The sequence below is a fragment of the Rhinolophus ferrumequinum genome, chromosome 6, assembly GCF_004115265.2.
Source record: "Rhinolophus ferrumequinum isolate MPI-CBG mRhiFer1 chromosome 6, mRhiFer1_v1.p, whole genome shotgun sequence".
Classification (NCBI taxonomy): domain Eukaryota; kingdom Metazoa; phylum Chordata; class Mammalia; order Chiroptera; family Rhinolophidae; genus Rhinolophus; species Rhinolophus ferrumequinum.
The window spans coordinates 2,439,176-2,463,743 of NC_046289.1; the positions used below are offsets into that span (position 1 = coordinate 2,439,176).

Here is a 24,568-nt window from a genome sequence, read left to right on the forward strand (position 1 = left end):
TGGACAACCAGGGTGTCAGGTAAGCGCTGCCCTTCCATCTCCTTTGTCGTGGGTGTCCCTCCTACTGGCGTGTACAAATGTTTAGGGTACATATTCAACATCACGTCACCTCTGTTGCAATTATTTCCCCAATTTTATGTGGGGTGTTTAATTTACAGCATTTTAAAACTCTGACGCAATCCAATCTAGTTTCCTTTGTGGCCTTTCCCACGGCTTCTGAGTTTAGGAAGCCCTTGCCATCCAGAAATCAGATACCGTTTCCCCCCTAGTTTTAAGGTTCGTTATTTATTTTGTCCAAATAACTGAGCAGTGGCGCACAACGGTTGTGAAATCGCACTCCCGTCCCCTCATCCATGATGCCAGCTCCCTGTGGGCCTGGCTGGACTGCTTGACATCACTGGCCCTTCCACTCATGCCATAGGTCTGGAGTTCCAGAGCTGGGTGTCAATCCCAATGCTCCCCGGGTCACCTGAGCGAACTCCTTGACCTCTCTGAGTCACACTGGGGCAAACGGTATTACCTCGCGGGGTCCTAGTGAGGACACGGGGCTGTGTGTGACCCTTGGAGCACGTCTGGCATAGTTAAGGAGGCGTCTGTGGGACCATCCTTATTTTGCGAATTCCTCCCTGCCTTCTGCCAACATGAACATCCCAGTGGGGGTTCTGACGTTGCGTTAAACCCATGAAACCCTTTGGAAAGGATGATGTCTCAGCCTGTTTATTTACCCTTCCTCCCATCAGGAATGTCAGACAGCCTTCCTTGACTCAAGTTTTCTTGGATGTCTTCAGGAAAGCTTGACCATTTCTTGACACGAGTGTGACATTTCTTGCTCAGTCGTTTCCTGGGACATGTGTCCTAGTGCTGTCACGGATGTGACATTTTCCCGCACATTGGTTTCCAGTAGGGCACTTCTGAGACTTGGTTTTGTTTCTTGGACGGAGATAGATCCAGGGCCTTGAACCACTCCCAAGCCTGCCCTCAGCGGCCTGGCCTCAGTGGGCCTCTGGGAGGAGACAGCGCTGCACGCCACCTCACGGTAAGGTGTCTTCCCCAGTGGGTACTGGGGTGGCCATCTCTAGAGTGACCATTCTCCCAGGTTGGCCACCTTGGGCAGACCATTGCGCATGTGAACACGGATCAGGTCATGAAATCAGGTCCACCTACATTATCCTGGCAAAGGGGCTGGGTTGGGAACCCACAGGCAGATTCTTCCCAGCGCAGGAGCGAATGCCAGCCTTCACGTATGCCTGCTGAGGGCACTGTCACACAGCTCAAATATCAGACTTGACCAGGTTGGGAAAAAGTCTAGTTTATTGCACTCTCAAACCAGAAGAAAGCCGCACAAGCACTGAGGCTACAAGACGTTTCAAAGTATCAAGCTGGACTTGGGTTTCATTGCACTAGAGTCCCGTGGGTCTGGGAAGGCTCTACCTGGGAAGGCTCTACCGTCTAGGGGAGCTGGGCGAGGCACAACAGACGCTGATGAGGAGCCGCAGCCAGCCCGGGGCGGCCTCTGCTGTCACCAACTTAAAAAAAAAATGGATTCCATAAAAGTGCAGTGTGAGGTAAGATCTTGTCCTCACTTAGATGCGGAAGACCTCCATCTTCACGGCTGGCTGGGGTCTGGCCAGCTCTTCACCTGTGGCCTGGGGGCCCCTGGACACACTCGCTTGGTAGAACAACAGGCCTCAAGTAACTGGGCGTCGGGCCAAAGGCAGGCTAAAAACAGCAGCGAGGCTGGAGCCCTGACATGGGGCTGCGTCCAGGAAGGGGGCGCTGGGCTCAAGGCGGACACACGCCGGGCTGTCGAGTCCTGGAGCTCGCATGCCCGCGAGAAGACGGCACTGCAGGCTCACCTCAGGGACTGCCGTCTCATGTGGCCACAGCAGGCACCAGCTTCCAGCTTCTGGGGGGATCTGCCCAAATGCCGCTGACCGTGCCCGGGCTGCCACTCGGCGCAAGAGGCAGGTCCCATGACCCCCCCGCATGAGGAGGCCGTGCAGGGCTGACACACCCCCCCCTGAAGCTGCCGGCTCAGGATAAACCCTGGGAAGGAATGAAAGCCCTTCCACTGGTTTCAGAAAATATGTTTCTTTTCTAAATTTTTAAGATTTGATTTCAAATGAGGTATCTTATGCAGGTTTGTAATACAACAAACAAAAAAGGCAACAATCAGTGTGTCATCCTCTGAGGATGCATCTAGCTTTTACGACGCCCACCAGCAGCACGCGTTAAACGGCACTCTAAAGAGACTTCTGAGTCAGCTAGCTCAGCGACGCCCCCCGTGTGACCTTCCTGTGTCACCCCCACCCGGGAGACACGTGCACACTTCATGCCTGTGCTGTTCTGGCTGCAGGGTGTCCTCTGGGCGAGTGTGCCCTGCCCTGGGCACGGTGTACGTGTCCCCTCCATCCCGACAGCCCAGCGCCTCTCAAACGTGGCCTCGGTTTCCCATCTGGGGTGTCTAGAAGGAATGTGTGCTGGAACCTGTGTTCCTCAGAGAAGGCGGTAGGACCCTGGGATGGAGACCAAGCCACCGTGGGAACGCATTCAGCACTGACCTTTGGCTACTACGGTGCGTGGCTGCCTGTGGTGGCTCAGGGGTGTTCCGTGACCCAGTTCAGACTCATCCTGCCCATTGGAGGTTCCCCAAGTCGTCCCCACAATGGGACCTGGAGTGGCCAGTGATGAGAACATGACTGCAACACTCGGGTAACTAGTGCGTGCAACTGGCAGCAGCTGCTGTCCCCACCCAGAGGGTTCAGAGGCCCTGGGGCTCCAGCAACAACTCCGATCACTTGGCTGAGGCTGGGGGTTCTGGAATAAGACGGAAACAAACACGGATGAAAGCAAGTGTGGGTGGGTCCAACATGGCCAAACGTGTCTGGACAAGAGTTGATGAGGCGTGTTCAAGAGTGAGCGACTCAGAAACCGACTGTCCACCACGTCTCGGCTTCCTCCCTCGTGAGTGACCCTGCCTGCGAGCTCCTTCAGATGACCTCCCACTCGTCCTCCAGGTCCTCGGGGTGGGGGGTGCTGGCGTGGCTGCTCTGGGCACCGTGTGAGTGGCTGAAAGTCCTTGTCAGCCGCTGGAGGAGGTAGCCGGGGGGGCCCACTGCCCACAGCTCATCTGACGAGGTCACTGCAGGGACAAGAGCCAGCCACACACCCATTAATCACCCAGCCTGGGGACAGGGCAGATAGAGTCAAGGGGCTGGGTCCACGTCCAGACGTGGCACTTTCCAGCTGTGGGGCCCCGACCACACCACCCCCAACGTATGCCTCAGTTTCCTCAGCTTAAAGCAAGTGGCCCTGTCCCTTTCCTAGGAGACCCTGGCAGAGCCCATGCCAGGCTCCCTCCGTCAGGTGTAACCCTGGAATGGGCTCCTGCAGGGACGGCCTTGCCCTTGGCTCCCGCCTGCGGGAGAGTGAGCACGCGGACCTGGTCCCCACGTTTCCCGAGAACCCCGAGGAGACTGTGGGGCCCAGCACCTGCCTGTGAGACACGTCACGGTCCCGGGAGTTTTCTTCCAGTAATCTCCGGCGGGGTTTTTGTCGGTGATGCCGTACCTTCGGGCAAGGTCGCCGTTGGGGCAGCGTGCCCACACGGCCCTGGGGCTCAGCGCCAGCTGGCAGGCCTGCAACCCTGCAGGCAAACGGGGCGTCCATCTGTCCTCAGGGCCCGGCTGCATGCGGGACGGGCCACCTTTCCCGAGAGCCTGCTCTGTCCTGACACTGTGCCCTGTCACCAGAGGGTCCCTGTGGTGGCAGTGCCCTGCACTGGGCTGGGCTTGGAGTGGGAGCCAAGGGAAGGGTATTCTGCCGGCAGGTCTGGCAAAACCGCCAGGACCCAAGACTGAATGACAGAGGCAGTCCAGAAACGACCATACCACAGAGAGCTCCAGGACTCGGGCGGGCTGCATGCTAAATGCTGGGTCCCTAATACCAGGGATACTTGGTCAGACACATGCTTGTCACCTGCCCCAGCAGAGCAGCGAAAGGCTTGGGTGTGAAAGCTGAGGCTACTGTGGGGGACAGGCTACCCTATCATCCCAGAGCCTGGCCTGCCTGGGAGGGGACAACTGCCACGTGCTTGCCCATCTCTACCTGGCACATGCTCCCAGGCGGTCCCCACTGGCATCTCCTCGGTGATTCCAAGTCGGACGTGCACATTCCACCTGCTGTCCAGTGCCCACAGCATCTGGTCGTTGGGGCTGGAATGGACGCTGACCAGGGTGACCCCTGCAGGCTGGAAGCAGGAAGGGATTTTCCTCAGGGGAGGCGGTGGCGGGTGCGTTATTTTTGCACAGAGCAAAGTTGAGAGGTGTGGAGAACTGAGGTCAGTGACATAGGGTAGAAAGTTCCGGAAACTTTCACTAATTGGTGCTTGCCAGCCTGCCACATGGCCACCTACCCATTCATCTGCCCGTCACCCGCCCACCTACCCATCCCTCAGGTAGGTAAGTGAGCATCTGCCACATGCCAGGCACTTGCCAGGTGCTAGGGATCAATTTTCTGGGCTCCTGGATTTTAAAGGCTGGTGCGAGAACGTCACAAAGAAACATAAGACTGTAGCCGGCAAGGGCACAGAGGTGAACAACCAGGTGCTCTGACAGCACGTAACGGGGTCAGGCCAGGAGGTCAGGGAAGCTGAGCTGGGAACCCACGGCTACACTGAGAGCAGAGGACGAGCACGCATGACCAGGAGAGGAGGGTGGGGAGTGAGCCAGGCGGGAGAGCATGCGCAAGGACGGAGCTCGGCACCATGAGGGGCTGACACGGGCCCAGGTGGCTGCAATGGGAAGGGCAGGGCAGCACCGTACAGGTTGGGCTCCTCAGGAAATTGCAGGAAGGCCTGCTGGGTGCTGGGCGCCAGGGCTCTGAGACGGACGGTGTTCAGAGAGAGACGTCTGGACATGTACCCCAGGGCAGATGGTACGAAACAATGAGCAACATGCAAAAGGCTTCCCAGCAGGACTGAGCACTCAGTGGAGGTCTGATGGGTCCACCGCCCTGGTCTCTGGGAGGACAGGGGTTAAACTGGAGACCATATGGCAAAGACCTATGGTGACAAGGCAGCAAAGGGTTTCACAAACGTCACCCATCCCAAGAACATGGCTCAAGAAACAATGCTTCACAAAATGTCAACTGGAACAAGTCCCAGTGACCTGACTCCCGTGGTCAAGCAGGGCCCAAACGGGTGGTGGTGACCAGGAATCAGTCTGTGGAGGCCACTCTACACCCGCAAAGGCCACCTGCAAGCGAGGAAACCTGCTCTTGCTGAACCCAAGTCCCTCCAGAGGGCAGGTGAGTAAGACCAGCTCCAGTGGTTCTCAAACCTTAGAGTCCCTGGGACTCATGTGGGGGGCTTGTAAAATGGCCCATTCCTGGGCTCGGGCCAGCCCTTCCACATCCAACTTTGGGGCTGGGGCCCAGTAATAACCCTTTAGACAAGCAGCCCAGGTGGCTCTGATTCAGGTGGTCTGACAGACAATGCTGTACACCTCTGTAGGCAAGGCATGCTAAGCAGCCCACAGACTCCTGTGCGCTATCAAAATCCCAGCTGGTATTTTCATCGAAATGGAAAAGTGGATCCTGAAATTCCTATGGAATGCAAGGGATCCTGAACAGCCTAAACAATCTTGAAGAAACAAATTTGGAACACTCATACTTCTTGATTTCAAAACTATTATGAAGCTACAGTAATCAAACAGTGGGGTATTGGCATAAGGGTAGACATATAAATCAACAGAATAGAGTCCAGAAATAAACCCATATAGTCCAGTGATTTTTGACAAGGTTGCCAAGATGATTCAATGAAAAAAGAAGTCTTTTCAACAAATGATGATGGAATAACTGGACATCATGTGCAAAAAATTAGGTTAGACCCTTACCTCACGCCATATACGAAATTAACTTGAAATGGATCAAAAATGAACGTAAGAGCTAAACTGGCAATGGTTTCTTAGATGACACTAAGGCACAAGCAACAAAAAGAAATAGATAAATTGGACTTCATGAAAATTAAAGATTTTTGTACCTCAAAGGACACCATAAAAAAGTGAAGAGACAACCCACAGAATGAGAGAAAATACTTCCAAATCGTATACCTAACAAGGGTCTAGTATACCGAATAAATAAAGAACTCTTAAAATCCACCAACAAAAACACAAACAACAGAATTTCTAAAAGGGCAAAGGACTTGAATAGGTCACGTGCACATGAAAAGACACTCAGCATCCTTAGTAATCAAGAAAATGCAAATCAAAACCACAGCGAGAGACCACCTCACACCCACCAGAGTGACTAGTAAAAAGCAAATGGAAAATAAGTCATTGGCGAGGCTGTGGAGAAAGAGGAAGCCTCAGGGCCTGCTGATGGGAACGTAAAATGTTGTGGACAACAGCTTGGCAGTTCTCCAAAAGGTTAAAACACAGTTACCATACCACTCAGAAATCCCACTCCTAGATATGTACCCAAAGGATTGGAACAGAGGTTGAAACAAAAACAACACGAATGTTCATAGCTGTCACACTCTTCACAATAGCTAAAAGGTGGAAACGCAAACGCCCATCAAGTGGTGAATGGATGACAAATCCGGCACGTGCACCACGTGCACAGACAGACCCCGGAGGTGCTGTGGATTTGGTTTCCGAATGGACAATACAGCGCACACCCTACAAAGCGAGTCACACGAATTGTTTGGTTTCCCAGTGCAATTAAAGTTGTGTTTACGTTATTCTGTCTGTAGTCTATAAGTGTGCTGTAGCATTATGTTTAAAACAATGTACACGCCTTAATTAAAAATACTTTATTGCTAAAATTTGCTCACCATCATCTACCTGAGCCTTCAGCGAGTTGTCATCTTTGTGCTGGGGGAGGGTCTGCCTCCACGTGGATGGAAACAGTATCTGCAAAGTGCAATAAAACAAGGTCCGCTTGCAGGGGAATATCATTCAGCCATAAAAAGGAATGACAGACTGATACTGTCCCAACGTGGAGGAACCTTGAAAACATGATACTGAGTGACAGAAGCCAATCTCAAAAGGCCACATATCCTATGATTCCATTCATATGACATATCCAGGAGAGGAAAATCCACAGACAGAGCAGATTAGTGGTTGACAGGGGCTGGGGGAGGGCATGGAGAGTGACTGGTACCGGGCAGGGCTTCCTTCTGGGCTGGGGGAAATGTTCTGTGAGTAGACGGTGACGAAGGGTGCACAATACTGTGACTGCACAATACTGAATGTCACTACTGGTAGTTTACATTATGTGTATTTTACCACATTCTTTTAACAAAGAGAAAGTGACACACCTTCGTTGTGACAGTGTGCTACGGCTTTGCAGAATGTCCTCATTGGGGAGACAGCAAAGGGTGTGTGTGGCTCCATGAGTTCTTATAAGCACACATGAATCTGTAATTATCTCAATAAAAATTCCAATTTAAAAAAAGAAGTTGGAAGCCTAAAATTTTGGCTTATTCATACTCAAAACTTCATAAAAATAATAAAAAAAAAAGGACGAAGGCTGAAACTTAGAAAATGGAGTAAAAAAGGAATTTAAGATTTAAAAATCATTTGGAAATGCTAAAAAATGATGTTTGCTCTTGGTGTGCTTCCAAAGACAGAGAGAGAGAGAGAGAGAGAGAGTGTGTGTGTGTGTGTGTACCAGCTCCTGCTTATTATTAAGGGCCCTTTAAAGATGAGTTACAAGGTGGGTGAAGGGGAGGGCGCCACACCCATTTCTGGAAGTACTCAGTGATTTAATTACAGCCACCAACTTGCTTTGATATTTACAAATCAAAGGGCTACTGTGGGCTGCAAACTTTTCCTTAAACAAGACCTCCTGGGGAAAAAAAACAAGTTGCTGTCTCATGTTCTCATTACTAATTATGAACAAGTAAGAAAAGACCACATTTTATTTATTCTAAGCCACCGGTTTTACAGGATAAACCATTCCTCTTTCCCATTAATCCAGAGCCTCTCCAGATAGAATTCATTTTATACACTGAGATTTTGACTCGACAGAGTTCCAGTTAAGGAGTGACGTTTTCACGTGATGGGCTGTGTCTAAGCGGCTCTTCCCAAGGCCCTGCAGCTGTGCAGCGCTGCCCGCCTGCCCCCGGGGCCCAGTGATGGTCCTGGGGTGGAGGGACTTATCTTAGCTGTCAGGTGTGGTGAAAATACTGCTTAGCTTAGATAACATGAGCTCTAAACGTGACAGGTTCTGCGTTTCTCAGATAAGACAAACTTGTTTTTCCCTCACTGACTCCAATATTCTCCTCTAGTATGCTCCTTGAAGAATTCCGACTCTAGCCACTAGGTTAGTTGGGCAAGACCACTCACTGCTAGGAATGAGGATTCTGGTAACTGCAGATGATGGATGGAAGACTGCAGGCAGGGAAACGTGTGCACCCCAGACGCCGTCCACCCCTCCCCCAGCGAGTTTCACTAGGGGCACTGTGATCTGATTGGACGAGACAACGAGCTCCCGGCGCAGGACCCTGCCTGCCTTGCCCAGTGCCTGGCTCTGCGCCTGGGGCACCGCAGACTCTCTGTCTGTTCATGTCGTGTGAAGGCAGGAACCTGGACTCAGCCCTTTGCCCCATGCCCAAGACCGCTCAGGGGCCTCCTGACTGGTCCCTACCCACACTGTCCTACCCCAGGCTGCAGGCAGAGTGGCTTTGGCCACTCACCTGGCCCTCTGGCACTACCCCCTCCACTGCAGGTGCCACCCCCTCCCTGGCGTCCCGGTCGGTCACCCAGGTCCCACAGCACTGGGTTTGGACTCTAAGCAAACGGGGCTACTCACTCCATCTTCTGATTCCTCTCTGCTCTGTGAGGCCCAGCTCACAAACGGCCTGTCCATCTACCTTCTGAAGGACCCCCGTCCCCACCTTCGGGCCCGAAGTGGCCTCCAGCCAGGCTCATCCCACAGGGCCTCCCTCCCCGAGTGTGCCCACATGTGACAGCCGTCTAGCTTGGGCAGACTCGGAGGGAACACATCATGCTTTTCATGTGCACAACCCATAGGGCTGCAAGTGTGGTGCTCACGAAGTGTCCATGAAATTGGCACAGGGGACAGAGAGGTCCAGGTAACCCCAAACAATAATATGGAGACAGAGGGCAGCAGAACTAAACCCAGGCTCAAGAGAAAACAATGCCTCTTACCAACAGAAATTCTGGCTTTTCTGTTTCAAAGGCTCACCAAAACTCTTGTGGGCTGAAAGGGACCCAGGAGACCAGCTAAGCCCAACTCCCTCATATTCTGGGTCAACAAACTGACAAAACAGACACTGAGAAGGGAGGGGACCTGCCTATGCCAGAGCTGAGTCTAGAACTGACATGTCTGGAGGCTCAGACCAGAGTTCTCCAAACTTCCAGTAGGCTGAAGCTTTATCCTAAGGCATGCATGCGCACGCACAGAACATGTGTACACACACATACACCCTCAGCCAGAATGGCAATAAATCCAGGCCAAAAGAAAACAAACAAACAAAAAAATTGAAAATTTCCCAGTCACATGTTTATCTGGACAGATTATTTTGGTTTGGACCTTGTGTGAACTTGGATAAAATTCAGCAGTAACATTTCGGGAACATGAGGGGGATTAATCAGAGAGCCTGCAAAGCAACAACACAAATCACACTGCAAAGACGCCTTCTGGAAACAAAGCCAACCATAGCATGCGGGGCCATCCAGGTGCCAGCCGTGCTTCCCAGACGGCCTTTCTCTCCCCTCCAAGTCATCTCCCTGCCTCCTTGTTTTAATGAACCTTCAATCCACCTAACATTTGGGACGCATTGTGAGCTTCACTTTTCCTCGAGGCACCCCAATACTCCGTAGTGACACTCCCGGGCTGCTGAAGTGTGGGGTTTGTTTGGTCTTATGTCACGTGGCCCCCATTGCAGTGGTTGTACTTTCTGACTTCTGTGTTTTCTTCTGTAGCAGAACCTCTTCCAGCTCCTGGTCTGTTTTAATTTCAGATAAGCTGGAAAACCAGATAGCAATGTTAGCAGGCCTGTGTGAAAGTAGCAACAGATTCTCAGGGCCAGCGGCGAGGAGTCGGGAGGCCTGGGCTCTGCTGTCTTCTCTCACACAGTGGTGACCCCAGGTGGAGCCCCTCTCCCTCAGAGGGTGAGCCACATGACCCTCTGTCTGGGTTTTCACGCTCTGACTCGGGGGTACATAGGTTCTGGTCGCCCTGACCCTACGGTGCCGAGTGCTCACGCCGTGCTGACCAGCGGCCTTCGGCCGAGGCCTGCGCCCTGGCTTTGGGAGTCTCGTCAGCTTCCTGGGAGCAATTCTGCTGTCATTTGTTGAACACATCTGGCTTAAGGACAAGATTTTATTTGGAGAATGTGTTCTCCTGCTGAAAGCATTTGCCAACTGCTGACCCAGCTGAGTGAGGCCACCGGATGCTGGCCCCTCTGCCTCTTCCTTCTCCTACTCCGCCGACTGCAAAGCCAGAGGTCCTCTCCCCTGGTGACTCCGGCACTGGCTCCACATCTGGTCTGGCTGTGACTTCAGAAGCCAGGGATACACAGCATCTGCTAATCGTAGGAGATGTACTCAAAAAAAAAATGCTCAAAGCAGGCTTCCTGGGCAGCAGTCACATTCTGTCCTTCCTGAGCAGGAGCTGGTGAGGCCCTTCTGTCCACCAGTCGAGACCCTGTCGCTGACACCAGCCGGACGACTGCCTTTGCCAGCATCAGGGCTCCAGCAGTGCTGGGACACAGAATGCAGACACTTGATCCAAGTTGCATTGGCCCATGGGAATCTCCGCTAGCTCATCACATGGCAGCTACACAAATGGACAACCTGTGAGGAGGCCCTGCACAGGTGGGCTCTGCACAGGTGGGCTCCAGGATGGACCCCCAGATGGCAGAGGTCCCAAGAGGTGACCTTTCATCTTTGCTCCTCCAGGATGGCATACAGACCCTTCGTGGTGCTGGCCCTTTCGGGGGCACACACATATCAGCTGGGACAGGGTCCCTGGCGCTTTGTTTTAATCAGGGGGTCAACTGGATGACAAGATGAAGGCTGCGAGCTCGGGCAGCCCACCTGCGTCCTGGTGGCCCTTTACTGGGAACCAGAGCCTTCCAGGGCAGGAGAAAAGGCTTAGGGTCAAATACCCCAGGGAGGGGTAATATTTCTTAGGAACACCGTTTGAGAAGAGAACGCAACAATTGGTGTTCAAATGGAGCTACAGGAAAAAAGGCAACATGGGGGGGAAAAATCAAGGAAGTGGCAAAGCAATTTGATTTTCTTCAAAACGGGGCGGTTGCGCCAACAGCATCAGACACCACTTTGAGTCTTGTCGCTTGCCCTGTAGGCAGCAGCACGTGTTCATCAGATAATGAGTAACAGGGAGCCCGCCAAGGCCCAACACCACGCAGACACGTTCTGAGGACTGAAGGCAATGGATAGAGGATGTGGGCGTCCGCTGAGGAGCTGGAACACAGAAGTGTGGGGTTGGAGGGATGACTGACCCCGTGGCTCTCGGCAGGTTGTGTCCCAATTGCCTGCAGAACTCTGAAAAACCCAGTGCCTCCTGGGCAATAACACAACAAACACACATCTATCCTTCCACTCCCTTCCGAAACAACACTACAGTTAGAGGGAAAGAGTTAAAAAAAGGTCCAAAACTCATGAAGAGAGGATGAGAGAAGAAAATAGCCACACAACTTTGGGAGCTGGAGGGGGGTGGGCGAGGAAAGGACATAGCAGGGACTGGAAGGGCCGAGCCCCTGACCGCAGGCGTTCTCCAGCAAAACAGCCACCAGCCAGGTCAGCACATGGGGCCCGCAGTGAACGAGCTCCACCAGGCTCCCATCAGCCTGTGCGCTGATAATCACTCGGCTAGCCCAGACTGCCGCCATGGAGGACACAGATAAGAGACAGAAGACAGGTGACTCAGGCAACAAGGAGACGATGCAGGAGAAGAAGCCGCAACACCATGCTCGGGGACAAAAGATGATCTGACAACTGGGAGAGCAACAGGAGCTTCCAGAAATTAAAACGTGATCGTACAACAACCCCATGGAAGGACTGTAGGATAAAGTCGAGAACATCTTCTAGAAAGTAGGATAAACACATAAAGAGATAGAAAACAGCAGAGAAAGAGACGAAAAGTGGAGCCCAGTTTAGGAGGTCCACAGGACAAAAGCATGACCCCAGAAAGAGCAAACGGAAACAGGAGGGGCAGAGGCAGGAAAGAGGCTGCTGACAGGTAACAGGCCCCAAAGAATAAAGGCCCCAAGCTTGGGGCTGGGGCAGAAAGGGCCAACACGAAGGATGAAACAGGCACGTCACTATCTGGTCTCAGAACTCTAGGAAAAGACAGAAAAAACAGGTCGAATATCAAGGGTCAGGTATCAGAATGGCTTCAGACTTCTCAACAGCAATACCGGGTGCCAGGAAGTGATGGAGGAAGATCAAAATTCTAAGGAAAATGATTTCCAACTTAGGCTGCTGTATCCAGCCAAGGTCAAGGGTGAACACAGGCAAAACTTTTCAGACTTGCAATGTCTCCAAAACTTACCTACCATGAGCCATTCTCAGGAACCAACTAGAGGATAAACTCCACCCAAACAAACAAAGAGGAAGATACCAGACCCAGGAGTGAGGGGATCGAACACACAGGGAGGTGAAGGGCGACCCCAGGTGGCAGGGTGACCAGGCCAGTCTGGAGCGCCCAAAGCATCCAGGAGAGATCTTTCCAAAGAAGACGCCCTGGAGAGGACACCTGATATAAGTCCAAGTGTATGAGAGGGAACTGAAATAACTGGCAGAGTTGGGGTTGTATGTGTGAAACCACAGAGAAAGCTAGATGGAAAAACGAGACAGTGATCAAGCCCAGGGAAACAGAGTCGCAGAGACGAGAAAATGTAATGTACTTTGCTCCCTGACGCAGCTGTAACGCCTGTGGTTACTGGGTGATGCAGAGGGAAGGAGGCTGCCTGCCCAGGGCAGGCCATAAAGGAGCTCTCCTCCTCCTCTCCAGGAGTCACCTGAAAACACCTAGAGCTAGAAGGACCCAGAAATAGCTCCCTAAACAGTTTCTCGGGATATGAAGCTAAAAGAAAGTGGGTTTCTACAGAGGGGGCATCAGGTGGGGACGTGCAGCACCCTGTGGCACTAGCTGATGCTGACCTACGTACTTACGTATGGCACTGATTAAAATCAAACAGATTCCTTTTTTGGTCTGGTTACTTCACTCAATCTAATTATTTCGTCAAATCTGGAAAACTTTCAGCTGTATTTCTTCAACTGTTTTTCATGTCACCCCTTGCGCTCTCTTTTCCTCCAGGACTTTGATTACATTCGTGTTGGGCCCTATGAAACGGTCCCACGCTCACTGACGCTCTGAACTTTTTTTGAGGCTTTTTTCTCTCTGCGTTTCAGTTTGGATGGTTTGTACTGCTGTGTTTTTGAGTTTGCTAATCTTTTCTTCTGTGACATGTACACTGCCATCGATCTCATCCAGGGTATTTTTCATCTCAGACATTCCAATTTGTATCCATAGAAGTTTGATTTGGGTCTTTTTTTATACCTTCCATTTTTCTAGTTAACATGCACACTCTTTCCCCCAGGTTCTAGAACATAAAGGGTAAAGTTACAACAACGGTTTTAATGCCCTGCCTGTAAATTATGTCATCCGTACCATTTCCAGGTCAGCTTTTATTGGTGGATATCCCACCCTTCACTGTAGGCGATGTCTCCTGTTTCTTTGCTTGCCTGAAAAGTTCTGCCGGGATGCAAGACAACATGAATTTCATCTTGGTGGTGCTGGATATTTTTGTAATCTATAAATATTCTTGAGCTTTGTTCTGGGATGCTGCAAGCTCAGGTCAGCATGACCAGAGTAGCATTTAATACAGGGCTACTTCTGCACCATAACTGAGGCATATGACCCAGTTAGGAAGCGGCGTGACCGGAGGGTCCCCACTCTGGGTGGTGGGATCAGAAACTAGTCCTGGCCCTGGCTGAGCTCCGGGAACGTTCCCTCCAATCCTTCCAGATGGTTCTTTGATGGGCCTCGGGCAGTTTCCTCCCCCACGTGCTCATCTGCACTCAGCTGAAACCTCGTAGGACCCTCGGAAGCTCTCTGGTACTCTCCGTACAAGTTCCTGACTCCTTAGCCTCCCCAGAGTCCCATCCCCACCCCCGAAACTCAAGGAGCTGGCTGGGCTCTGCGAGCCCCTATCTCGGGTCCACCCCCACTGCCATGGCCTGGAAACTATACGGTTCACCGCATTTGTTTCCTGTTTCTCAGGGATCACTGTCCTTTGCTGTCTGGTATCCCATGTCTTGAAAACCACTGTCTCATATATTTTGTCTGGAGTTTTAGTTGTCTCAGGCAGGAGGGTAAATCTGGTCCCTGTTACTCTGTCTTGGCTGGAATCAGAAGTTCATTTAATATAACTAGTCTAAAGCTTCAGGTTTCACGTCCACATGACGGTCCCTACTGTGTGCATGGACTGTGCTAGGTATCTTACGTATATTGTCTATTTTACTGAAGAGGGCTCCTTACAGATGTCAGCAATTAGTCTCGCTAGAAGAGCACCATGTAAAGGACACAATATTCGAGCCCTGTCAGCTTTCACAGATGTCGGACTGCGCGCGAGGCGCAGGGGTCTGACACAGCGTGAGCACGTGTGCAGAGGGACACCAACCAAAGTCCATCGTGATCCCTGCTGGGGGAACGGAGATTTCAGAGCGGGGGGAAGCATTATTATGCCCAACTAAATCGGGCCTCACAAGTCCCTGCTCTTGGAGGTACATGTTGCCTCCATGTTATATGGACAAGACGTAGTTTTGAAGGAGTATTTTAGGTGTTTTTCTGCTCTCCTGAATCTGCTGGAAAGTAGAGGAGGTGATGGAACTTTTACCATGAGTTTTCTTTGTGCCAGATACTTTATGTACTTGTATATTATTGACCAACCCCCAATTTTATTATAAAAATTGTAAAACATACAAAATGTGGAATATTATAGGGAACACCGATATACCCACTACCGGTAGTTTTCCTATACCTGCCTTTTCATCTATCTATCCATCTGTTTATCCACCCATCAATCCACCTTAATTTTGGATACACCTCAAAGTAAGTTGCAGACATCACTGTAGGTTACCCTAAATACTTCAACATGCAAATCACTAACTGGAGCTCAGTATTTTACTGATTTTTCTTGAGGTGACATTTACATCCAGTAAATGCACAGATCGCAGGTGTGCCATGCTCGAGTCTCGACAAATCATCACCCCCGTGAAGCAGCCCTGTGCCCCTGGACAGCCTCCCCTAACCCAGGCCACCACGGATTTGATTTCTGCCACCAAAGATTCGTTTTGCTTGCCCTGCTCTAGAATGTCATGTAATTGGAGCCATACAGGATGACTTTATAGCTAGCTTCTTTCCTCAGGGTGATGGCTGTGGGACTCCCCTTTTCATCCTGTTTATCTATTTTTATTACTCTGCTGCCATCCCATCACCATCCCTACAGCACAGAGCTGGAGACCAAAGGTCCCAGGGGCTGAGTGGTACCACAAGCCGCCAGGTGGTTCAGGTTTAGACCAGCTGTCTGGTACTGGAGACTGTGTCTTCTCCACACCCCACAGCAGCTCCCGCAACAGGGTCTGGCCAAGGGCGTCCCCGTTTGGGATCTGGTCTTCTGTCCCAGGTTCTCTGCCATCCCTGCGTTGGACCATGGCCTGCCTCATATGTGAAATCTTCCTTTGTAGGAGCAGAGGTGTCTGGTGGGAATTTTAGGAACATGCCGCCTGCTTCCTAAATGTAATGAAAAAGCCCGCTGTCTTGAGATCCGGACCAGCACTGCTGTATGGCTTGTCGGACCTGGTGACCCTTGAATACTAGTGCTGAGCGTGGCCCCTGTGGGCACAGGGCTCAGAGGCTGAGGCAGGGCCTGGTGACTGCCACTCACTAGCTGGTCGGGGCCACCTGTTTCCTCCCCAAACCCCAGGAGAACAGGGCACTTCTGCTTCGCCTGCACTGGTTGGTAAACACGAGGCCGACAAGTACAGAAAGAGCCTGAGAACAAAGCTCCAGAGCTCTGATGTCATCAGTGTGCTGCGCCCACGCCTGTCCCGAGGCACCCCCATCCCATGAGATGACCGCAGTAATTACAGAGTGGCCCACCCACCATACCCCTCCAGCTGCAACCCTTTCTGCTGACCTTGACGCCCAAGCCCCAGGGCTGCGCTGTGTGGGATGAGGCATACGTGGCTCCTCCCACGTGAAGGGACTTGCGGTTAGGCCCAGCCCCATCCCGGGGATCCTCCCATAGCACCTGTCTCCCCCTCCTCTCATCAGCCCCTTTGGCTTGCTGACCACGCTTTCCGTGGGAATTGTGTCCCAGACTCCGAGCACCTTACCTCCCTAAAACTCAGTCTGACCAGGCCACTCGGCCTGGCTTCAAGCTTTGCAGTAGCCCTGCCTTGGCCCAGGCTACCTGTGAGCCCCCTCAGCCCCCGCAGGGTGGTGCTGCGCTGGTCACTGCTCATGCGTCACGGATCCTTGGGCTTGGAACACCCTTCCACCCTGTCTGCTCGCCCTTCACGTTCTGGCAGCACAGTGCCTCTGTGGGCACCTTCTGACCCCCTTGAGGCCCCGGCGGCACTTCCCTCCCCAGCTCGCTCCCACGGCTCTGTAAGCTGGACCTTGTGCTTTAAGATCCAGTGGTTTGTGTGAGGGTCGCTACAGTAGCCACGAGCATCCCCTGGATGGGACTGTCCTGAACCTCGCAGGCCTGGAGCCGGGCCCGGCCGCCGACCTCCCCCAGCAGAGAACTGCTTTCACCAGATCACACCCTCCTCACCTAGAATGAGGTGGCGAGGCCCGTGTTCTCCGAAGTCTAAAATCCTCTGTGTATATATAGGTAGGAATGTGCAGAGGGCAGACCCACAGGGGTTCAGATTTACATGGCTGGAGGTGCCACAAGAGGAGTCCTGGCACACGAGGGCTGCAGCTGACCCATAAAGTTTGGGTCCTTTGTAAACTATACCTGTTTTTCCACTTTGACTGTAAAAAAAATATCCTGCCCATTTTCAAAGTACACTGTGAACAAAATAAGAACAGGTGCCACTTAGGTGTGTGTGAGGGACCCTGGTCGTTGCACACATATCAGCCTTCACCCCAGCGACAGCTGGGAGGGCAGATCACGCTCAGGCCCTGCACAGGAAGGCCTGGGAACGTTAAGTGGCAAAGGCCAGCTCCAAAGCTACTGAAGCCACTACTCCACTCGGAACAACTCTCCTTATCAATCCTCGCCAAACATGATTTTAAAGGGCCTTTCCAAGCCCATCCTGAATGGATAGTAACGGCTGTGATAAGGGCTGGCGGACTCTCCCCACCAGGGCGGTGCACACACCTGCTTCACCACTCGCAGCCTCACTGGGTCAAGTCGGCACTGTTATAACCAGTGTAACAGCACATCGCTTTGGGAACATTTCCGGTCATTTCCTAAGACTGGTTTTTCTTGGAAGATTATTCAGAATTATAAACTACTTTTTCTATAAGGAATATATTAATTGCAAGACATTCAGAAAACAGAGATAAACTAAAGGAAGGAAAAATAATCAGCCATGATCGCATCACCCAATTACAACTACTATTACCATTTTGCTGCGTATCTTCAGACTTCCCCAATGTATACTAATTTCTACACAAAAATAACATCCTTAGACGTGTCTGGTAACTGATGCTGTCACCCAGAGCGCGGAGTATCTCTCCACGGGAAGAAGAGCGCCTGCGGGAGGCCGTGTGCAGGTAAGCGTGGCAGCACGGCTCACTGCGCCAATACACAGGAACTTAACTCGGCCCCTTCCCAGCGGAGCCCCGGCGCCCGGGGGCAGAGCGCGCCTGGGCACTAAGCTGGCACTGGCTACGGTTCCTCTTATTAAAAACCAGGGAGGGACTCGCGGCGACTCTGCTGCGGCACCGAAGCTCTGCGCTCTCTGTCCCACAGGACACTCACTCCGACGCGACACTGCAGGGAGGGCAGACGCGCTGTGTCGAAGTCCCATCCAGAGATGGGGGTGACTTGCTGCCCAGAGTTGTTCACGTGAGCGCGGACAGGGATTTAACCCATGGCGTCCCAAATGAGGCCAGAGAGCTGCTCTCCCTGTCCCCCAAGGCCCAGCGTTTTATAATAATTCCAGAGGGGATATGAGTTGTCGGAACACCCCAAACTCTTAGAAGCAGGCACTCAGTTGTATCCACAGGGCTCGGCTTTGGGCTTTCCTCCCACTGTCTCTGTCCCGTGTGAGTGACCTCTGCCAGCTCAGTAGGTGCCACCAGAGGCTGGAAGGCGTAAGAGGGACATAGGAGGGCTGCTTGGCACTGCCTTTGATCGGGAGGAAAGAGAATACAAACTCCCTTAGCTGCTCTCTGTTCTGGTGTCGTGGAATGACGTTTCATTCTGATGAGTCAATGGAAGACCCAGTTCAGGCAGCGGTGGGGGTCTTCTCTCATACTACCTAATACTTTTCCAATGGAAGTCTTCCTCTTGGCGGGGCGAACTTTTCTGCTGCGTGACATCACATCACGTTCTAGCCCCACCAGCAGCACCCGTGAGCAGGACATTCTCACTGGTATTGTCTACTATGCTGGCGTTTTTCTTTCATTGTGGTGTTGATATAGCAAAATATAACTAAAGCAGCTGAATTTAAAGTAGTTTCTTAAATGTTAGTTTGGCCATTTGCAGCCATATTCGTCTTGGTTTTCCAAGTTTCACTCTTTTTCAGACAAGTTGTAATCCAGGCAGAGTAAAGGGCCTGGAGAACCAATAGAGCCAGCCCACACAGGAGAGCTAGCTGGAGTGTCAGCATATGGGGCACCAGAGGGCGCTGGGCTCAGCGAAGAGCAGGGTCTGCTCAGGAGGCAGAGGGTGGTACCGGGAGGATGGAGGGTACGGGAGGATGGAGGGTACGGGAGGATGGAGGGTACCGGGAGGACAGAGGGGACCGGGAGGCAAGGAGGGCAAGGCAGCTCCATCTGAGAGAAGAGGTGGGGCCCGTGCTGGTGGGGGAGCCAGACCACCTTCTTTTACTTGGGCACAGTGCCAGCAGCCAACTGTGCTATGAGCTTTAGAGCCAATTTTAATACAGACAGAAAATTTTCCAACTGAAGCAGCAAACTCCAAAAAAAGATGCGAAACACAACTATAAATATTTTCTCCAAATCCTTCTAAATGTTAGCAAGTCAAGTCTGAAAACTGAGTCATTTGTTTTGAGCACTTTGTTAAAACTTCATCCCGAAATTGCCATAGGAGGGAGGTTTTACCAGAGAAGAGACCAAGAAACAGAGAAACTGGCTAATTTTAAGAGTCTTCTTGCTTACCTACTGGGCCCTTGGCATCTACCACCAGCTTCCATTTGTTTCAAAAGCAAACATATCTACAGGCAGACCAGGAAGCTCAAGTTGAAGAATAAATATAATGACGTAGGAACAGGTCAGTTATGATCAAAACACATACACTCCATTTACATGTTAGTACTTGGATTCAACCAATCAGACTTTTTTTTTTTTTTTTTTTTTTTTAAGGAAGATGCAGCTCATGGTGGCCCATGCGGGGATCGAACCGGCAACCTTGCTTTATCAGCACCACGCTCTAACCAACTGAGCTAACCAACCACCCTTGGCTTGACTTTTTAAACTTGTATTTATTTAAATGTGTTTTTCCAGGACCCATCAGTTCCAAGTCACGTCGTTTTTCAATCTAATTGTGGAGGGCGCAGCTCAGTGTCCCATGTGGGGATCGAACTGGCAACCTTGTTAAGAGCACTGTGGTCTAACCAACTGAGCTAACTGGGTGCCCGGTCTGCCTGACTTTTTAAATACTTTCAATGAAGCCTCCTTTCCCCTCTTACTGTGGGATTCATCTCAGACCCTCTGCAGTTTTAAGACTTGGGTAGGCTTTGTCCTAAAACACCACGTGTGAGGTCACCGAGCCTGTGGCAGGGACACAATGCCCCCTCACAGCTCCTGCAGTCAGTGTTGTGGCCCAGGCTGGGGTGACACACACCTGGGTTCCAGCACTGCCACGTGCTATCTATGAGAACCGATGGCAACTTTCTGAGCCTCTCCGAGCTGGGTTTTCTCAGGTGGGGACATAACCACTTACTGGGAAAGATGGAAAGATGTGCTTAACAGTGAGTGCCCAGCAACAGTGCCTGTGGTCACTTCGGATCTCAGCAGTTAAGTGGTCAGTCCCAGCTGCCCAGGAGAAGCCGGCCCCGCAGACCAGGCTAGGCGGGCGGGCCTGGGTCCCTTGCTAGGGCTGTGGTGCTGGATAGTCACTCTGCTGTCCTGAGTAACAGGCTCCCTCTCTCGGGGGGGAGAAGCACTCCTGATGTCATGCAGGGTCTCAGCTCCTGGTGCCCGCACAAGAACGCAGGATATGGTGAGGCCTAAAAGGAACCCCAGCGGAGCCATAGACAGGGTGTTCATACCACTATATTCTCAATGGCGGCTGGGTTGGAGACACAGGAAGCAGGAGCCACACGATCTGCAATCCGCCGTCCGCTTCTCTGCCAACCAACAACCCCCCAGCATAGCCACGGCTGCTATATTGGTGGCCAATGGCTAATTGGTTACAGCTGATGGCCATCTACTGCCCGACCAGCACCTTTCCATGAGGTCGAGAGCCTGGAAACTGCTCTCCGGGACTCTGTCCCCACACCTGACTTCTACCTTCTGGGGTAGAAACTGGATTAGGGACACCAGTGCTATGAAAAACGTCACATAAAGGACTGTACAAATGTTAAGCGGGACTTTTTCCCCCACAGGAACCAATTTGAAAAGCATTTTGTTTCTGTAAATTCCACAGCAAAGTGAATTTCTTCTCCAGCATACTAAAAGCTAACTGAGTAAGCTGGGGTTCTATCCAGTGGAACCAATTGCAATGATCAATGTTTCACAGCTGTTTAGCAATCACGACTTCACTCAGAGCACAGCTCTGAGGCCCTTTCACGTGCGTTTGCTCTACTTTGGCCACTTGACACTGGGCAAAGCTGTTGATCACTGTAGTCAACAGAGCACTCCAAGTAAAGTTTTCTTCCCCCAATTTTAGTTCTGCTTTCTAAATGTTATTCTAGAATCTGAATGGAGAAAGGAAGAGAATTTGCAGTTTCATGTGGTCTTCATCATAGCCCTATGGCTGAGCAGCAACTGAGCCGGGGGCCCGGGTGGCCGCAGAAAGGTGCACCGGCAGAGGCAGGGCTGGCTGGGCCCCTGCCGCCTGCTGCCCACTGTCAGCCCAGACGCCGGCTGGACAGGAAAAAGCTGAGGCAACCCGCTCAGCAGCATCCTTCACCAACACCCACCCTGCAGACCTCGCTCTTGCACCCATCAGCCCTTTACTGACCCTGGCATGGCTGTGCTGGGACCTTGCACACCTTTACAGCCCAAGCCTATGCTAGGTCTTCTGTAGGAGCGTGACAAATGTGACAGACACTGCTTGGAGTTGTCAGAGGAATCTCTAGCAACTGAAGCACTGTGCACAAGAAGGTGTGGAAGAATAAAGATTGGAGTGGAAATAGATAAAGTAGAGAACAGGAAAAGAGAGAAAAATCAACTGTCATGCAGGGACTCTGGTCCCGCTCCCCACACAAGAACGCTAGATATGGTGAGGCCAAAAAGGAACACCAATGGAGCTGTAGATAGGGGAGTCATAACCACTATATTCTCGCTGGTGGCTGGGTTGGAGACACAGGAAGCAGGAGCCATATGATCCGCAACCTGCCGTCCGCTTCTCTAACAACCAACCAACCCCTAGCGTAGCCACGGCAGTTATATCAGTGGTTAATGGATAACCAGTAACAGCTGATGGCCAACTAGTCACAGCTGATGGCCATCTACTACCTGAGCCGGCACCTTTCCACATGAGGCTGAGAGCCTGGAAACTGCTCTCTGGGACTCTGTCCCCACATCAACAAAACCAAAAGATAACTTTTGAAAACATCATTAAAACTGACAAAACTTTAGCTAGATTAACTATGAAAAAAGGGGAGGAGACTCAAATTACCAAAGTCAGAAATGAAAGAGAGGACATACCACCAACCTTACAGAAATAAAAAAGCATTATAAGGGAATACTATGAACAAGTGGATGCCAATAAATTATGTAATAGATGAAATGCACAAATTCCTAGAAAGACATAAACTACTCAAATTGAAAGAAACAGGAAATTCTGAATAGAACTGTAACAAGAAAAAAGACTGAATCAGTAATAATAATAAAAAAATCCTACAAAGATAATCCCAGGCCTACACTGACAAATTCTAACAAATGCTTAAAGAATACTTAACACCAATCCCTCAGAAACTCTTCCAAAAAATATAAGAGAATACTTCTCCCTCATCTAAAAGGCCAGCATTGCCCTGACACCAAGACAAACACATGATAAGAAAAGAAAACCAAAGACCAATCTCCCTTATGAATAGAGACACAAAAATCCTCTACAAGGGCCGGCCCAGTGGCTCAGGTGGTTGAGCTCCATGCTCCTAACTCCGAAGGCTGCCAGTCTGATTCCCACATGGGCCAGTGGGCTCTCAACCACAAGGTTGCCAGTTCATTCCTCGAGTCCTGCAAGGGATGGTGGGCTGCGCCCCCTGCAACTAAGATTGAACACGGCACCTTGAGCTGAGCTGCCGCTGAGCTCCCGGATGGCTCAGTTGGTTGGAGCGCGTCCTCTCAACCACAAGGTTGCCGGTTCAACTCCCGCAAGGGATGGTGGGCTGCGCCCCCTGCAACTAGCAACAGCAACTGGACCTGGAGCTGAGCTGTGCCCCCCACAACTAAGACTGAAAGGACAACAACTTGACTTGGAAAAAAGGCCTGGAAGTACACACTGTTCCCCAATAAAATCCTGTTCCCCTTCCCCAATAAAATATTAAAAAAAAAAAAATCCTCTACCAAATACTAGCAAACCAAATCCAGCGCCACACACAAAGGAATGTACACCATGTGGGATTTATCCCAGAAATGAAAGGTGGTCCAATTTACAAAGTCAAGCGATATCATACATCACCTTAACAAAGGCAAAAACCCACATGAACATCTCAACAGATACAGAAAAAGTACCTGACAAAAGCTAAGGCTCTTTCATGATAAAAACACTCAACAAACCAAGAACAGAAGGGAACTCCCTCAATTTGAAAAAGGGCATCTACGAAAGACTCACAACTGACAACATACTTAATGGTGAAAGATAGGATCCCTTCTCCTGAGATTAGGAACAAGACAACAATGTCCTCTCTCGCCACTTGTAGTCAACATTGTACAGGAGACTCCAGCAAGGGCGATTAGGCAAGACAATGAAATAAAAGACATCCAGATAGGAAAGAAAGAAGTAAAATTATCTCTACTTGTAGATGACATGAACTTTTAATAGGAAGTCCTAGAGAATCTACAAAAAAAGTTATTAGAACTAATAAACAAGTTTAGCAACATTTCCAGATATAAGATCAACATGCAAAAACTTATACTAGCAATGAACAATTTGAAAATGGAATTAAGAAAACAATTCAATTTACAATAGTATGTAAAAGAATAAAACACTTAAAAATAAATTTAACAAAAGTATAAAATGTGTACTCTGAAAACTGCAAAACTGTTGCAAGAGATTAAAGAATACCTAAATAAATGTAAGGACATTCCATATTCATGGATTGGAAGATTTAATACTGGCAAAACGGCAATAACTTCCCCAGTTGATCTATAGATTCAACACAATTTCTATCAAAATCCCAGTTGACATTTTTTACAAATTGAAAAACTGATCCCAAAATTCATACGGATATACGAAGGACATAGAATAACCAAAACAATCTTGAAAAAGAAAAATCAATTTCTGATTGTAAAATTTATGAGAAAGCTACATAATGACAGACATACCAATCATTGTAATAGAGCCGAGTACAGTAATAAATCCTGACATTTATGATCAATTGTTTTGGACAAGGCTGTCAAGACAATTTAATGGGGAAAGAATAGTCTTTTCCAGTAAATGGTGCTGGTATAATTGGATAGCCACATGTAAAAGAATGAATTTGGATACCTTCCTCATACCATATACAAAAATTAACTCAAAATGAATCAAATATCTAAATGCAAGAATTAAAACTATAAAACTTTTAGACGAAAAGACAAATATAAATCTTCTTCCTGACCTTGGATTAGGCAATGGTTCTTAGCACATCAAAAGCACTACAACTAAACAAAAACAGATAAATTGGACTTCAACAAAATAAAAAAAAACTTTTGTGCAAAGGATACCATAAAGAAAGTGAAAACATAACCAAGAGAATGGGAGAAAATATTTGTAAATCATCTATCTGATGACGGTCTAGTAACCAGAATACATAAAGAAGTCTTACAACTCAACAATTAAAAGACAAATAACCCAATTAAAAACTGAGCAAAGTATTTGAATATATAGTTCTCCAAAGGAGCTACACAAATGAGCCATAAGACATGAAAAGATGCTCAACGTTACGAGTCATCAGGGAAATCAAATCGAAACCACAGTGACATGAGGATGTAA

The 24,568-nt window shown here is 50.2% G+C and overlaps 1 protein-coding gene across 5 annotated transcripts in view; it reads right to left on the minus strand.

The window, feature by feature from the left end:
• Positions 1–1,437: 1,437 nt before the first annotated feature.
• The window catches only part of TECPR2 (tectonin beta-propeller repeat containing 2), an 86,508-nt gene continuing 63,377 nt past the window's right edge, over positions 1,438–24,568 (minus strand). For 2 of the 5 annotated variants that reach the window (XM_033108825.1, XM_033108826.1), the window contains exons 18-20: positions 4,108–4,249; positions 3,497–3,646; positions 1,438–3,142 (exon numbers count right to left, since the gene is read on the minus strand). In XM_033108825.1, the coding sequence (XP_032964716.1) occupies positions 2,991–3,142; positions 3,497–3,646; positions 4,108–4,249 (444 nt within the window). In that variant the 3' untranslated portion in view covers positions 1,438–2,990. Of the gene's footprint in view, positions 3,143–3,496; positions 3,647–4,107; positions 4,250–6,785; positions 6,912–9,521; positions 9,994–24,568 lie in introns of those variants that run through there. The other 3 variants (XM_033108828.1, XM_033108829.1, XM_033108830.1) reach the window with 3 other exon arrangements.